Genomic DNA, 15,256 nt, shown 5'->3' with positions numbered 1-15,256 from the left:
AAACATCCAGCCCCTGCGCTTACAGAACCCTCATAGCAGCACCTGCTTAACCCGCTACAGAGCGGAAGTCACAACTGCACGATGCTGAAATGCAAATATATGCAATTTCTACCCAATCTGAGAAGCTTAATCTACAAAACACAACATGATGGTCCCCACATGGACTTTAAACTGATCTTTAAGGGTATAATGTTTTAAGCAGTAGAAAAACAGACCTAAAGACAGGTTGCATTAACTCCAATTTTCTGAGAATCCCTAAAGCTAAACCTCAGCCCACTACAATCTATATTAATTCCAAGGGTTTACTTCAAACATTATACTGGAAAACTAATCATTTTGGCCCCAAAGTGCAGATCTGGCAACCTCTGGACCTTGTAATAGGATACTAGCAGTAATCTCACCTTAATCTTCAGATGAGGACAAACTAGGTTAAGCTTGTCCTGTAGGCTACAACAGAAGGTGCACAGTACAACTCAAACATTTTTTCCTAAAAGATGACCGAGCACTAGAAGAGAAAGCCAAATATGCCACCGTTTTTAATGTCAGGAAAAGATTATTTTTTTTCTCTAGCATTACTGATTACCCATTACACCCATTTTTACTGGTTGTAAAGCAGGTGTTAACAAGCTAGTGATTTGCTCCAAAAACTAGAAGCAGAGGTAAGAGAGAGGGGTAGTGGCTGACTCACTTCCACAAGCGACTAAGACACAACAAAAACATGTAAAGTCAAGAATTAGGAGCACAGGAATTGGGCCATAAATACCTTTGCACCTTTTGTGTGCAAGGGATATAAATCAATTTTCCCAAATTATCCGAAGGCAGATTGGTCAGGAGAAAACAATGGGATGAATTTACAGTTCTAATTAATGTCAGAAGACTTTACATTATTAAATTAAGCTGAAACGCAGTTACCAGCTCTTAGAGGCAGGCAGTTACAGCAGTGATCGGATCACTAGTTGAGCATGCCAGCCCGTCCAGACAGACAATGCTAACATGCTTATGCTCAGCAGGTTTAATTTAAAGCATTTTACATGTATTGGCTATACTGAGGTATTGGCTATACTGGCTATACTGAGGTATTGGCTATACTGAGGTATTGGCTATACTGAGGTATTGGCTATACTGAGGTATTGGCTATACTGAAATTAAATGTCTTTATAAAGTTTTCTGACAACACTATTATCATTCCCAGTTAAAATGAAATTCAATTCACTTTAACTCTATTTTACTTTTGTGTTTTCACCCTTTTAGTGTCTGGCATTGGCTATTTCTGCAAGAGCTAGGTTCTCATGCAAATCGCCAATTAAAAAGAAATTACAAAAATACAATTTCTAAACTTAGATTTGAAAATATTTAAACTTCAGAGTGCTTCTAAAGGAAAAGTCAGATGATTGGTCCATATAAAAGCAGTGATTTTAAAAAATAAATTCCAGCTCTAATAAAACACATCAACGCTGTCACCATCACGTGGGAAAACTGCTCTGCCCAGGTGACAGGTAATTCCTCCAAAGCGCAAAACCCAGGGTGGAGACATGTTTTCAGTCTGTCAGCAGGATTACACAAAAACCAACAACTGGAGTTTCATGAAACCTGGTGGGGAAGTGGAGCATATCCACAGACACAACAAACGAAACTTGGGCGTCAATTTCCTTGATGGGTTGGATAGAAGAATTAATTTCCACTTGCAAGATGCAGACGGGAATTTTTTTAAAGAGCAAAACCAATTTGCGTGATACCCGAGCCGAAATCTTTCCCTCCTTTTTCCCCCCTAAAGAGATCGCTATCACTCTTTAAAAAATAAATAAATAAATAAAATTTAAAAAAAAATTAAAAAAAAAAATCAGACAAGAGCCTTTGGGATTTGCAGAAGATTCTCTCTGAGTGCTCTTTTGGTTACATTTGTGCATAAGCTGATAAATACAGTTTTTAAAGCCTTAAACCACACTTCCCTCAGTGGAACTTTCACGCTTTGAAAAACTTGATAACAATAACCATTATGAAAGATATTATCACCACCAAAAAAAAACAAAAGACAAAAAAAAAAAAAAAAAAAAAAAAAAAAAAAAAAAACCACACCCTCTTCCCAGCTTATTTGTAGAAACCAATCATGCAATGGCAGATGCATGAACTTGCAAAGAAAACCAACCCAAGTTAAGCATTTTCACTTCTAACCAAGCTGCCACAGGTCGGCTTCAGCCCTGAGATAATCAGTGTTGACCATCAGCTGACGAAGAGAAATTCTATTTCAAACTTAGCCATGCAGGGACAGCTGCATACTGTGCATGCCTGAGATCACGTGAACAAAGACAAACATAAACTGCTCAGACCTGATGGACCAATTACACAAAGTATCCTCTCTGTACACATAATGAAGACTTCTCCTCCCAACATTATACAGCACATAGTGCTGGACAAACACACACTGGGCACATGTCCTTTTAACGTGGTTTTGGCGATGAGGTTTGACGCGATGAGAGCTAAAAATAAACCGATGAACAACAACAGTCGGTGAACAACAACAGAGCTGCTCTTTTTAAGTGCAGCACAAACAATAACTGCAGAACAAACTGAAGAGCGCTACTTGTATTGCGCTCTTACCCACTTGCTCAGGTTTAAGCGCATCACAGGTCTGGCTGGGATGTGCTCCCCACCCCATATTTCTCCTAGTCTGTAAAGTGAAAATGGGCTAATGCTTAATATCTGCTTGCACTCACAAGACATGAGGGAATGTTTTTTGCAGGGCCAGAGTGAACAACGCTGCACCACAGCTGCCACGCCACCCCATTTGTAGCGTTCCTTCTAGGTAATGGGAGCAGTGACGGTCAGACTAATGGCAACAGATTGTGAAATTGTTTTGTCTGCGTTGAAGCAAATTAGTCTTCCTGTGAAATGAAAAGACTGTAAACATTTAATTCAAACGTTTAAGTAACGTCCACATGTTCTACTGGGATCACTGAAAGGAAAAAAAAAAAAAAAAAAAAAAAAATGTGTTCAAAACTGATTACTGGCTTTCTCTACCACAGTGTGTCTTTTGTCCCATCTTCCCCTCCTCACCCCACCAACTGGTCAAAGCAGATGACTGACCCTCCCTGCCTCCCTGAGCCTGGCTCAGCTGGAGGTTTCGTCCTGCTAAAACGGAGTTTTTCCTTCCCACTGTTGCCAAGTCCTTGCTTACTGGGGGTCGTGTGATTGTTGGGGTTTACCGTAGGGTCTTTACCTTTCAGTATAAAGCGCCTTAAAGTGATTGCTGTTATGAGTCGGTGCTGCTGCTTTACCCATAAATTGAATTAAATTGAATTGAATGTGAACTCACCTCTAATGACGTAGGGGCCGACTGGTATTTATCTGTAATGACAGCAGAAAGGAGAGTTATTCACTCATACAATGAGGATGTCACTTATTGTGCAAGTAGCTGCCTGTAACAATCACCAAGTCAAACACACCCTCTTAATCATTAATGGGAACGCACTGTACAAATCATCCAAAGGCGCCTCGAAGCGAGGAAAACTTCACACGGTGTTACAAACCAAAATGGAGGTTAGAAGACGCGAGCAAAATTACTCAACGGCACTGAAGATGATTGTAAAAAGAGCAAGTTAATAAATTATTATGTTTTCCTCTCAAGTCACGGCACACTGCTCGCACATCGCCTGAGGAAGACAGAGATGTCAAAACCAGCCACTGGGGGCTGCTTGTAGTAGTATTTTCATTCAAACATCGAAACGTTGCTCTCATTCTCTCGCTCTTGTTTCCATGGATACATTGCTTAAAATGGAAAGAAAAATAAAAGAAATCAATACCTAAAGTTTATGACCTTTCAATAAATACCTGCATAAAAGGTGAAATGTTACCAATTATTGTTTTTTGTTTTTTTTAATAAATTTTTAAAAAAATGACTACACATTATCTTTCATGTTTTGGGGGAAAAAAAGAAAAAAAAAAGACTAAGCAAATCAGGGTCTCCACATCTCTTCAGGCAATTATTTTTCCACCCAGCACTGCTGCAAGATGTCCACAAAGCATCCTAAAAATCAATAGAAATAAGCAGTTCCTTTGTATCCAGAAGAAAAATATAACAATAATGCCAACAGCATAAAAATTACTTTAAGTTTAGAAAAAGACTGCAGTTTGTGTTCAAACACGTCTGTTCACAATATCCATCTTACATGATGGAAAAATAATGCTCGAAATATCCAGTGTATTAAAATATATCTCCAAAACATCCTGACCCAACATCTAAATTTTTCCTTTTCAATACAATTTCATATATTTCATATTCCCATAGCTTTGCGATGTGGAAAATAACAGCCAATGTGGGAGAGTTCGGGATTAGGATGTGGTTTGGGTTACAGTTATGGGGTCAGGGTTCGGTGTGTGTCGGGATGGTGTTTCTACATCGCAAAACTATGACATCACGATAATGTGACATTAATTATGATGATCTGGGAACAACACCAACACAGGGATGTTGATACAGGGGTTATTTTCAGCCTGTGCAACAACTCTGTTGAGGGTACTACTGCTCCAAATGACTTCAAATTAGGGCTGCTCAATTAATCGAATTTTAATCACGATTACGATCTGGGCTTTCAACGATCATTAAAAATGACTGAGCCGATTATTAGCCCCTCCCTCATTTATCCGCGACACCTTAAAGGCCGTCTGTGAAAATATTGTCGGGCATAAACCGTCCGTGGCGCAAAAAAGGGTGGAGACCGCTGATTAAGAGGACCCGAGGGAAGCTCGGAAAGCTAAGCAGAAGTTATTTGGAGAGTGACTGCCGTTGGTTGAAAAGAGAGTTTAAAAAAAAAAAAAAAACTTCAGTGGTGTTGCACACTATTTTATTTTTTTTTTTTAAAGTCATTGTTAACCCTTTAAAGCCGGTCAGAGCTGCACGCTCCGTTTTGCGTAACTATTTTTAAATCCCTGTAGAACCTGAACCGTGTAAGCTAGCGCAATAATTTGTTTTGCATATGAAACCGGAGGAGTTGTACTTACATCTGATGCCATCAGCTTGTCCTCGGTCACGGTTTCGTTCCACATATAGCTTTGCAAAAATTGCATAAAAAGCGCTTGCAGGAACAAAAACATAATATTGCAGAAACACGCTTTGCCGTTCCTATCAGCTGTTCGTAACACTTCCCACAGTGAAATGATGCACATGCTGTTTTCTTTGCAAATTTGCATCATAGGATTGTTTTTTGTTTTTCCTGCAGTATATAAAAATTGCTGTATCTCCAAAATAAAACTATGAAGACACTCAAAATAAATTTCCTGTGGTGGGAAACTATTTTTTGCAACTTTATTGTATTTAAAGTTTTGAGGGATAAACCTCTTAAATTTCTCCAAGTAGAAATATATGTAAACAAAACAAAAGCGATTTTCAATTTTTTTGTAGTTTTTGTAGTTTATTACACTTTTTTGCAATTTATGTAATTATGATGCATACATATTATTAAAATATGGGCTATAACAGTTGTATTGATGTATAGCAACTTGAAATGCTCCCACAAATGGCACTACAGCATGTAAAAAAATAATATAAGCTCTGGTGGACTTGGTTCTATGGTAGGTCTTAAAGGGTTAAATAAATATCGTCAAATAATCGTGATCTCAATTTCAGTGAAAATAATCGTGATTATCATTTTTGCCATAATCGAGCAGCCCTACTTCAAATCATTACAAAGTTTTTTCACCCATAAACAACATGAAAGAAAGAAAACGAGGAACTTTTAAAATTCCAGGTGCTGCGAGGACTAGGAATTTTTAACTATTGGTTAAAGTTAAAATTATGAACTTCAGCCCTAATTAAGTTACCTGAGGCAGCGAGTTGAGCTACCTATAACCACCGGTAAGAATGAGGCAACAGTTTAAAGTACAGAATGAAAGAGCAACAATCCAGACTGTAAAATTAGGTCATCGCATATAAATGAGAAACTTTGGCCAGAGATGCAATCATTCTGCGTACTAACACTGGTGCCATTTAGGCTTCAACTCATAAACTATTCAAATAAAATTAGACTTCCTGCTCAAGGACACATCCATGAAAAACATTTGTTTCATAGTGTGCAACAACTCTGTTGCAGGCCACTAAATAACAGCCAAGAATTACTCATGAATACTCATTCGGGAAACACTGGATCCTCTGTTTGTCCCAGCAGAGGAGCGGTGGCTCAGCCAGGACCCTTGCAGGCCAAGTAAATCTCAGCGGACATATTTAGAGGAGTGTAGTGTCAGCCTGACTATTCTGTCCATTCAAATAGCCTCTGTGCTGCTGAAAGGCATTCGCGGCTTTCACAGAGAGACACGATAATTAAGTCTTTAACCATCACTACCCGCAAGTCAAATAAATTTAGAAGGAAAAGAAGCTCCTGCTGGTATGGATCACTGAAATCAGGGTAAACGTCTCGTCTGATGCAGCATTCAGGAGAGGAGGCAAAGGTATTCTTTCCCATGCTCCATGTGAACCGATCTGACTGCAGCATGTTCATCACGCCTCGATTCACCGCAAAATAAGCCAAGACTTGGTGCTGCTTATTAGTCAGATTCTGTTTGCTGTGCGTCACGAAAATAAACACTTCTTCGCTTGCTGAGATTTCTTGATAACCACCCACAGCAGCAGTCAAAATCTTAATATAGGCCAATATCACTAGAGGGGTTGAGGAGCTTATTGTTGGTGGTCTGGGAGCTGGCCAAATCATGCCACCTTGTCACTGACTCATGCAGGCCATATGCAGGTTGCATAAGCCCTGATTTTATGCCGGTGTGGTACACTAGCCACTCAGCTGCTGGATGCTTAATAGGTCTCACATCTCTCTCATCACCAGGCCTAATAGGAATCAGGACAGGGCCAAGCTGTCCCAAAAATACTCCAGCCACCAGCGAGGAGGAGCAGCAGAGGACTCTCCCCATAATCTCGAACTGATGTGCACTCTGAAAATCAGTGCATCTAATCAACACATTTGTTCCATTTTTGGTGGTGCAAAGATGCTAAGCAGCACCAAGTGAATCTGTTTATTCTGAGAGCCGGAGTCACAGGAAGACAATATTACTGGTTAGTCTAGACAAGGCAGAGCTGGACAGAGGGGTCAACTCAAGACAGGGGGACGGAAAAAATAAGAAAGGTTCAAATAGGTTCCCCACATAATGTGGCTGCGCAGAAAGACACACCCAATCTCATCTCTGAAATATTAATGGAATGCAGTTAAAGGCATTACACACCTTTCTCCACACCTGAGCTGTTGTACAAGACTAAGCCTTTCTCCTGTGTATAGAGATACACTACAGTTTCATCTGTAGTTTCAGTACACAGAGACCTGCTGGCTTCTAATACGTTTTTCTGGTGTGGGTCTTATAGAAGTCGAGCGTTTTCATCTTAGACATCTACTCTCACTTTAGATCCAGCTTATCTTAAAGACATCATTGTACCGTATCAACCAAACAGATCGTGTCACTCCCAGACTGCTGGTTTACTTATTATTCCTAGGATATTTAAAAGTACAATTTTGACGATCCTCCCTTAGTTACACTGCAATAGGCCTAGATTGCTGGGGGCTTCCCATGATGCACTGAGTGTTTCTTTTTTACCATGTTTATACACCTCTCTGCATTACTTATTATTAACCTCTGACTCTCTTACAGTGTCTTCCTCCCTTCACCCCAAACCAGTCGTGGCAGATATCTGCCATCCCGCCTGGTTCTCGCAAAGGTTTCTTCCTGTTAAACGTTTGGGTGTTCCCCCCCCCCCACTTTTGCCAAGCACTTGCTCATAGTGGGGGGTCATCTGACTGGTGGGGTTTTCTCTGTATTATTTTAAGGTCTTCACCCTACAATGTGAAGCATCTTGAGGCGATTACTGCTGTGATTTGGTGCCATATAAAAAAATCTGAATTGAATTAAACATAACTTGCTTTCCTATCTGTACAGCCAAGCACAGAACAAAAGTCTATTTACTACCCAAAAATATCTGTATAGAAAATGAGCCTGTATTAAAGAGTTCAAGGATCCTCTAAATCGCATGACGGAAACAAAAACAGAGTGGATATAGAGGATGTATACAGTCAACGTGCGTACACAAACTTCCATCCAGCTAGATTTAAATTGCGTGGAACCTCTCAGCCTACACCTGGCACCTTGCTGTTGAATGGATTCTGCCTCCTGGCCCCAAATTTGTCCCCAATTCACCCCCAAAATGTCACAACAAAGAGCAGCTATGACTCATCTGTCTCCGGCCTCGTGCTTGTAGGGAGTGTTTTGTTTCACCGCAGTCTGGCACCCAAAAAGGTGCTCTGCAATTTGAACAGATCACGTGATTTGTGTTTGCTGACTAACTGACCGCTGTACTCCAGGGGAGAGTGGCTGTGAGGCAGCCCTGTTCACAAACCAGTCTAAACAGAGCTTTAATATGAATCATGTTTGTGATGTAAATATCAGCCGCTGTTATGAGAACAAACCCGCAACGTAAATAATTCATCACATAAGCTTTCGTGGTCTCCCCCCCAGCAGCTATGCGGTGATCTATGATGTATTATTAATAGGCGCCTGTAAACAAAATCGCCACATGGCTAAAAGCAGGCAGCTACAACAACATGGCCTCTTCGTAGGGATGCTCCATTCGTTTGGCCTGTCAGGGATGTGGAGGAAAATGCTTTTTGTTGTCGTTGTTGACGGCTGCCTGTTCAAAGCCAGTCTCCCTCGTTTAACCTGTGCAGTTACTCATAGCACACAAAGCTAAAGCGGACACCTGCCCGGTCTTGGTCGGTTGTTTTAGTTACCTGCGTTGTCTTCAAAGTGCAGTTTGACAGTCCCGTCTCTCCCGAGCCTCACATTCCCGGGTCCCTCAATCCTTCTCGGGTGCTCGGCTGATGAGACAACAGCAGACTTGGAGCTTCTCCTCCGGTGTTTCTGCGCTAAAGTCCGACAACACTGGTAACACACTGCCCATGCCTGCTCCTCGTTTATCGGCTGGCTGTACAAAGCCAGGATTTCTTCTAAAGAGAGCTCCTCGGCTCCGTCGCTGCAGTCCATGTTCACGTCTCCGATGCTCAAATCGGCGGCGAAATTCCGGAGAACGGTGGGCGAAGTCACCATCCCATCCTCAGTCCCCGGTCGTTTGGCCATCCTCAAATCATTTTTGTCCGCATAACGTAAAGGGGAAAACGAACAGGTTTGTCGGGTAACGTCCCAGAGCTGCCCAGCTACATGATAAGATGTAGCCTCGTCCGTCAGCCAGGTGTTATCTGTACCGTGGCCGTGGAGCACCAACGGTTCACACCGAGCCACAGCCAACCGAGAACGTGATCCGCGCGGTCCTAAAGCCTGAACGTTTAATTACCAATCAACATCAGCAACATGCCAAAACTCCTGTCTTTTATAACTCACAGAACTTCCGGTGTGTAATCAAGGGTCATATTTTTTTGATCAAAAATATAAATCAATAAATTATCATTTTAAATTATATAAAATAAAACTATCAAATATATTTTATTAAAAAAATACTAAGCATACAGTATGAGTCGACACACCTGATTTGGGCTTTTGTTTTAAAAAGGTGTGTCACAAAGGTCAACAAATCATGTGGTGGACTGTACCGTACTTACTCCTATAACTATTTTTCAAGGAAATGGGAATTGGGCGCAGATATTTCTTGAAACATTTGCAAACATACTTGGAAGTACAGGATTTCAGTCAAAAACAGAGTTTGTGCAATTCTAACCAGCTTCAAAGTCAATATTCAGTATGGCTGCCTTTAGTCTTCAACACAGCTTGAACTTGACTGATGGTGTGCTATTGTGTGTTTTTCTATCCATGTGTTTGGGGTCATTGTCATGCAGAAAAATGAAGCCACTGTCAATTAGATTCTTTCTAGCTGGTACTGCAAAGTAGATCAAAATCTCAGTGTTTTACCCCTGTCCTGACCTCCTCCATATATACTGACAATCTTAACCAAAATTTCAAATTTGGATTCATCACTCCACAAGACCTTTTGTCACTGATTTTGAGTTCAGTTCTTATGTAGTTTGGCATGCCTCAGCCTTCCGTTCCTGTTTCCCTTCCTTATGAAGAACTTATTTCTTTACCATTACCAATGATGGACCAGCTGACACAGGACCTGACAAGTGGCCTTAGTGGCCTAACAGACTGCTTAACAGGCACAAAAAGGCCACCAAAAAAAAGAAGAAGAAAAAGAAACAACAGCAAAAAAACCCCACATTCCTCTGAAAATGGTCAAGTACAAGGACTGGATTAAAAATAATCGAATAAGCACCCAATGTCAAAAGAAAACATTTGAAAGACCTTCAGATCACCTAGAGAAGAACTATTGCTCATGACCACTTTAAAAATAAAATTAAAATGAAGTCTGTTTTCTTGGAAGCAAAGTACAAAGAAACTCATGACAGAAAACAGTTTTATAAAATGATTTGCTCACTCATCAGAGATTGTCAGAGTTGGCTACATAATGCTTGGGCAAAACTAATGAATTACTCTCTTAAAGGTAAAGAGACCATTACACATAATTACAATTAAGCCAATTTTACATTGGGAAATGTAGTCAGTAACGCTTTTGAAACTTTATCTTATAATTGAAACAGTTTATAGCTCAGTGCAAAACGGATGCTTTTCCAGTCTAATCACAATAGGAAACAGAAAAGGTTGATTTCTTTTAATTCGTGTAATGAGAAATAAATGCTCAGATCACTTGTTTTCCCCCTGGATTTCATACATTACAAAGCCAGCAAATATTTTAATGCAAAGAAGAAAAAAGTAATTTTGAAACATACACGTTGAGGTTTGTTTTGCCATCACAAATATGGCACGGTCTGTACACATTTCATCACATCATCTAAGTAAAGTCATTAAAAACTCTTGACAAGCGATCATTATCACATGCACACCATTTTAATTCAGATTCTTAAATTTATTTATATGACCAACAGATTGTCCTTCATACAATCATGTAAAGCCGACAGCCTCCGGTAAGTCAGAGCTTTTCTTAATGTGGTTGTTACCACTTTCAAACCTCTTTGTGTTTAGATATTAAGACCTCAGCTGGTCAACTACGCCATCTGCTGGTCATATGATCTAATTTGCCAGATGCCCCATCCTGAAAATCCTCCTGAGTATGCTTGTATTTACATATGTTGGATAGGCTTTTTTTAATTGATTTTTTAATGGCTTGCTATTGATCAAGTTTGGGCAGAGACTTTGATTAAATTAACATAGCACCGATCTATACATGCAGACCGGTATTAAGCCAAAAAAATTTACATGTTACAATACTAAATATAAAGTGTGCATTTTACAACGTAACAGAGAGTAAAGTAGAAGTATTGAACACAACAGTATAAAGCAAACTTTAAAAATCAAACTCTGAAAGAGAACACAACAGCACTTTGAATCAAGATTAATTGTAGGCACATGCGGATGTGTTTGTATGTCTTGCGAAAGGCTGGAAAAGGCCGTCTTTAGCCTTCGAGCTTCACGCCTCCAAGTCTCAGCTTCTAAACAGCACTTCTGGTTCTTTTAAATTAAAATTACTTACAGAATTGACTGAGGTTAAACAGCATCGGTATTAGTTCCCATACTACTGATAATCATTCACAACAAAAGGAGTATACTTGCACAAAGAACTGAAGCAAATTCTTAGGAAGGCCTCACACAGAACACACTGCTTGTAATTATCATGTGCATATGGGACAATCTGCTCTTTTTTCTTTTCTTCTTCTTTGTTTTGTTTTTTTTCTTCACACTGGCTGAAAACAGTGACACATTCCCTGACTGGCACCATAAGCATGGGAGAGAAGCATGGTGTAAAGTGTGAACATTGCTCGCTACCCACTCTCTTCTTTGCACATGCATTTGCAATGGCACAACAAAGATGCAGCATCCACAGGTCTTTGGATGGAGACGTTTGCAGGTGCTTGTGTCGTAAATCACTGCAAACAACAGCCAGGATCTTGCAAAAAAATAGAAAATAAAAATAAATAAATAAAATCAGCCACGCACGTCTTCAAATCTCCATCTTGTTCTCTGGAGAGGCACTCGCACCTACAGCCGTCTTCCTCCTCGTGGAGGTTCATCTTTCGTCAGAGGCGTTTTCAGGTTCTGGATCGTCACTGCTGTTGGCGCTTACCGGCTGCCCATCCTTAGACAAAGCGCTGGCCTCCTTTGATGACCTCCTTTTGGAGTCACGAGTAGATTGCTGTGAAAAGATTTGGAATCCCACTTCATTTAAATGTCACCGCACTAGACAAACAGCGAGTGGGCAAAGATGGCCAATTGAGAGGTGAGTCACTGAGGTTCTTCCATGTGTGGAAGGTTAAATTATTAATACATATTTTTAACTGTCATTTAGAAAAACTGAAATATAATTGGTAAGATAAAATAATTTTTCAGATCTTTTTTTTAAAGCTTATTTCAGTTTTGAGAACAACAAAAATATTTTCAATTTAAACCTCACAAAAAAGAGAGTTTCTGTTATTACTTTTCCTTTTTAAAAAGATAAACTCACCAATCACTTTATTAGGTACACTTTGCTAGTGCCCCGTTCAGAACTGTCGTAATTCTTCAAGGCACAGATTCAACAAGGTGCTGAAAACATTCCTCGGAGGATTTTGGTCGATACTGACACGACAGCATCACGCAGCTGCTGCAGATTTGTCTGTTTCACATCCATGATGTGAATATCTAGTTCCACCACATCCCAAAGGTGCTCTATTGGATTAAAATCTGCCGACTCTGGAGGTCATTTGAATACACTGAACTCATTGTCTTCTTCAAGAAACCAGTTTGAGATCATCTGAGCTTTGTGACGTGATATGTTATAAGAAGCCATCAGAAGATGGGTAAACTGTGGTCATAAAAAGATGGGCATGGTCAGCAACAATACTTGGGTGGGCTATGACATTTAAACAATGGTCTGTTGGTACTGTGGGTTCACAGTGTGCCAAGAAAATATCCCCCACACCATGGTGCCTAAACTTTTGATACAAGGCAAGATGGATCCATACCTTCATGTTGACAACAATGACGTCACAATCGATGTCGCCTATATCACCTTGCTTCTCCATTCTGGTGCTCAGTTTGAACTTTAGCAGGCCGCCTTGACTGTCTACATGTCTGAATTCATTAAGTTACTGCCATGTGATTGGCTGATTGCATTAATGAGCAGCTGAACAGGTGTGCTTAATAAAGTGGCCAGTGAGTGTACAAATGATAATGGAGGGATGTTAATTTTATACCTGACGAAGGTCAGATGAACTGACATTTTGTAATATAATGAATGAGCAGTAAGTGAGACAGTATGTGTGAACTATATTTAAGTGTCTTTACAAAATTTCCCACAGCAAAAACAAAACAATTAGCTCAAAGAGTTTCTGGTATGTACGATAAACTAATGCAAAAAATCTCACTAGAATAAGTTAAATCAGAAATATTAGGAATATCTTACATTTTTGTATTACTGTTTAATTATTTTCTTATAGCTGTCTTGTAAATCATCTATGAACATTATTGTTATGTAAAATTGCAAACAAAGCTTTTATGACATTTTAAATGCTGTGAGGCCCTTGCATAAATGGCATGTGGATGGCTCGAGCTGATTAAGCTTCTCTAGCTGCACTCTATGTAAACATGTTAAAAGCTAATGATGAATATAGTTACACTTTAATGACGATGACGGTGATTTTGCAGGTTTGGTGTGTGGCATTACTGGTGGTGCTCAAATCCTGCTCATGACCATGTGTGCAAAGATGTTTTAGGACTCACACATGCCAGTACCTGCTACCAGTGACACCTACATCACTAAAAGAGCGTCTGGGTCTCCTCTGGTGGTTGGAGCTGCTGGTGGTGAGGGCCTGCTTCCCACACTGGGTGCCCGTGTTCACCATCCTCTTCTCCCTTATGTTGGCTTCCAGAGGTTTACCTACAGGACAGTGGTTAGTGTTTGAAATGTGGCACTCTTTCAAACGTGAAAACAAGATAGTAGAGATGGCTGCGATGGCTGTGTCAGCTCGGTCAAGTTGTGGTGTGAGTGGTTTGTTTAGCTTGTGGCTGCACCCTGTCAGCATATATGGCACCTAAAGAGAATGCATTTGGATTTGCATCTTAATGGAAGATCTTTCTCTTCATTATTTTAGAGATGACGAGGCTCTTACTGTTTGCTACTGGAAGAGGGGTCTCTACATCCGTGTTAGTAAGCCATGTCGATTCTGTTTCTCTTGTCCAGCTTTCATGGTACCTCGGCTCGATGATCGCGTCCGCCCGACTCCCTCCACAACCCATCGAGATAATCATCCACGGCAGGTGTAGCTGAGGCTGACGCGGGCTTAAACACGGCTCGCTTTGTCTCACAGCATCCGCAGCATCTCCTCCCTGGCTCTCTACTAAAGCTCCATCCGTGTTTCCATCATCAGTCGGCGGCTCTGAAGCTGCTGCTCTCCTCAAACAGCAGAGCCAGCTGACCAGCACGAGCTACCTGCGTCACCCGGAGAGGGCGGAGCTTAAAGTGGCTGCTGATTGGCCACAAGGGAAATCAACAGCTGCTATTGTCAGCATCATCACTACGGCCAGCATCCTCATCATCAACATGGAAACGTGTGTGCCAAACGAAACTGCTCTTTCTGTGTTTAATGAAATTTATCGAGTTAAATCTTCACAATCAACAACAAAACGTGGATGCCAGTTTTCATATTTAATAAGGCGCCAATAAATAACTTTTTATAGGGGATCTGCATTTGATAATAATGAAGCTTTAAATGGCTTAAAATACTTTATGATCAGAGTAAACATGCCCACAAATGCGTGTGTGGATGGATAGCTGTGTTTGGTAACAGAAAATGAATAATATGCTCCTTCTTATTAAGAAACACTGAATATGTAGAGTAGGTATTTTGTAAAAGACACAAAAAGCCAAATAATGAGAAAAAACAAACATGTGAATCATTATGAGCTTGATGTGCATCTTTGTGTAAAAACACATGCATATACATGGACAAAGAGAAAAATAAGATGAACTTTGGAATAAGATATAAGACAAAACCTCACACCCTCCTGATATCCCTCAGCATTGTCACTGGAATCAATTTGCATTCATTTATCTTTGTTTTGCATCTCTTTGAAGAGTCTGGTCATTTTGCACATGGTTGTTTTTGTCTAACTGATTAGTGTATGTTTTATCTTTAAGATACGCTTTTTGTTAGTGTATCTTGTATCAACAGTAACCTTAAAATGGTCATTGTAGTACCTAAAACCACAC

At 40.2% G+C, this 15,256-nt stretch overlaps 2 protein-coding genes across 12 annotated transcripts in view; both read right to left on the bottom strand.

The window, feature by feature from the left end:
- Positions 1-9,283, bottom strand: part of spire1a (spire-type actin nucleation factor 1a) — a 33,365-nt gene extending 24,082 nt beyond the window's left edge. For 7 of the 8 annotated variants that reach the window (XM_085396063.1, XM_085396064.1, XM_085396065.1 and 4 more), the window contains exons 1-2: positions 8,775-9,260; positions 3,314-3,345 (exon numbers count right to left, since the gene is read on the bottom strand). In XM_085396063.1, coding sequence (XP_085252189.1) covers positions 3,314-3,345; positions 8,775-9,120 — 378 coding nt within the window. In that variant the 5' untranslated portion in view covers positions 9,121-9,260. Of the gene's footprint in view, positions 1-3,313; positions 3,346-8,774 lie in introns of all 8 variants that reach the window. The other variant, XM_085396069.1, reaches the window with a different exon arrangement.
- A 1,376-nt stretch (positions 9,284-10,659) lies between these two features.
- On the bottom strand, positions 10,660-14,444 carry LOC146643867 (uncharacterized). 4 transcript variants are annotated; one of them, XR_014909319.1, is made up of 4 exons: positions 14,157-14,444; positions 13,780-13,924; positions 12,049-12,202; positions 10,660-11,956 (listed from the first exon to the last, which is right to left on the bottom strand). XR_014909319.1 is itself a non-coding variant. In XM_085396302.1 (4 exons), exons 1-3 carry the CDS (start codon positions 14,293-14,295, stop codon positions 12,077-12,079), a joined length of 390 nt encoding a protein of 129 aa, XP_085252428.1. In that variant the 5' UTR covers positions 14,296-14,444; the 3' UTR covers positions 10,660-11,956; positions 12,049-12,076. The 4 variants fall into 4 exon arrangements, 3 of the variants coding, with proteins under 3 accessions (XP_085252428.1, XP_085252429.1, XP_085252427.1); XM_085396302.1 differs by having other exon boundaries at positions 13,800-13,924; XM_085396303.1 differs by having other exon boundaries at positions 10,660-12,202.
- Between the last annotated feature and the right edge of the window lie 812 nt (positions 14,445-15,256).

The sequence above is a fragment of the Rhamphochromis longiceps genome, linkage group LG22 (genome assembly GCF_057381845.1).
Source record: "Rhamphochromis longiceps isolate RC_006_pf linkage group LG22, R_longiceps_female_GT1.1, whole genome shotgun sequence".
Lineage (NCBI taxonomy): Eukaryota > Metazoa > Chordata > Actinopteri > Cichliformes > Cichlidae > Rhamphochromis > Rhamphochromis longiceps.
Note: the sequence above shows the minus strand (reverse complement) of the source record. Positions and strands in the feature narration are given on the sequence as shown.

What these genes read in the sequence shown, in the direction of transcription:
- LOC146643867 (XM_085396301.1), bottom strand. Translation starts at nt 14,295, where the DNA reads ATGATTATCTCGATGGGTTGTGGAGGGAGTCGGGCGGACGCGATCATC. An exon ending in CCCTCTTCCAGTAGCAAACA is followed by an intron (nt 13,925 to 14,156) that starts GTAAGAGCCTCG and finishes ACTGTCCTGTAG; the next exon opens with GTAAACCTCTGGAAGCCAAC. An exon ending in CCAGACGCTCTTTTAGTGAT is followed by an intron (nt 12,203 to 13,799) that starts GTAGGTGTCACT and finishes ATCTTTTCACAG; the next exon opens with CAATCTACTCGTGACTCCAA.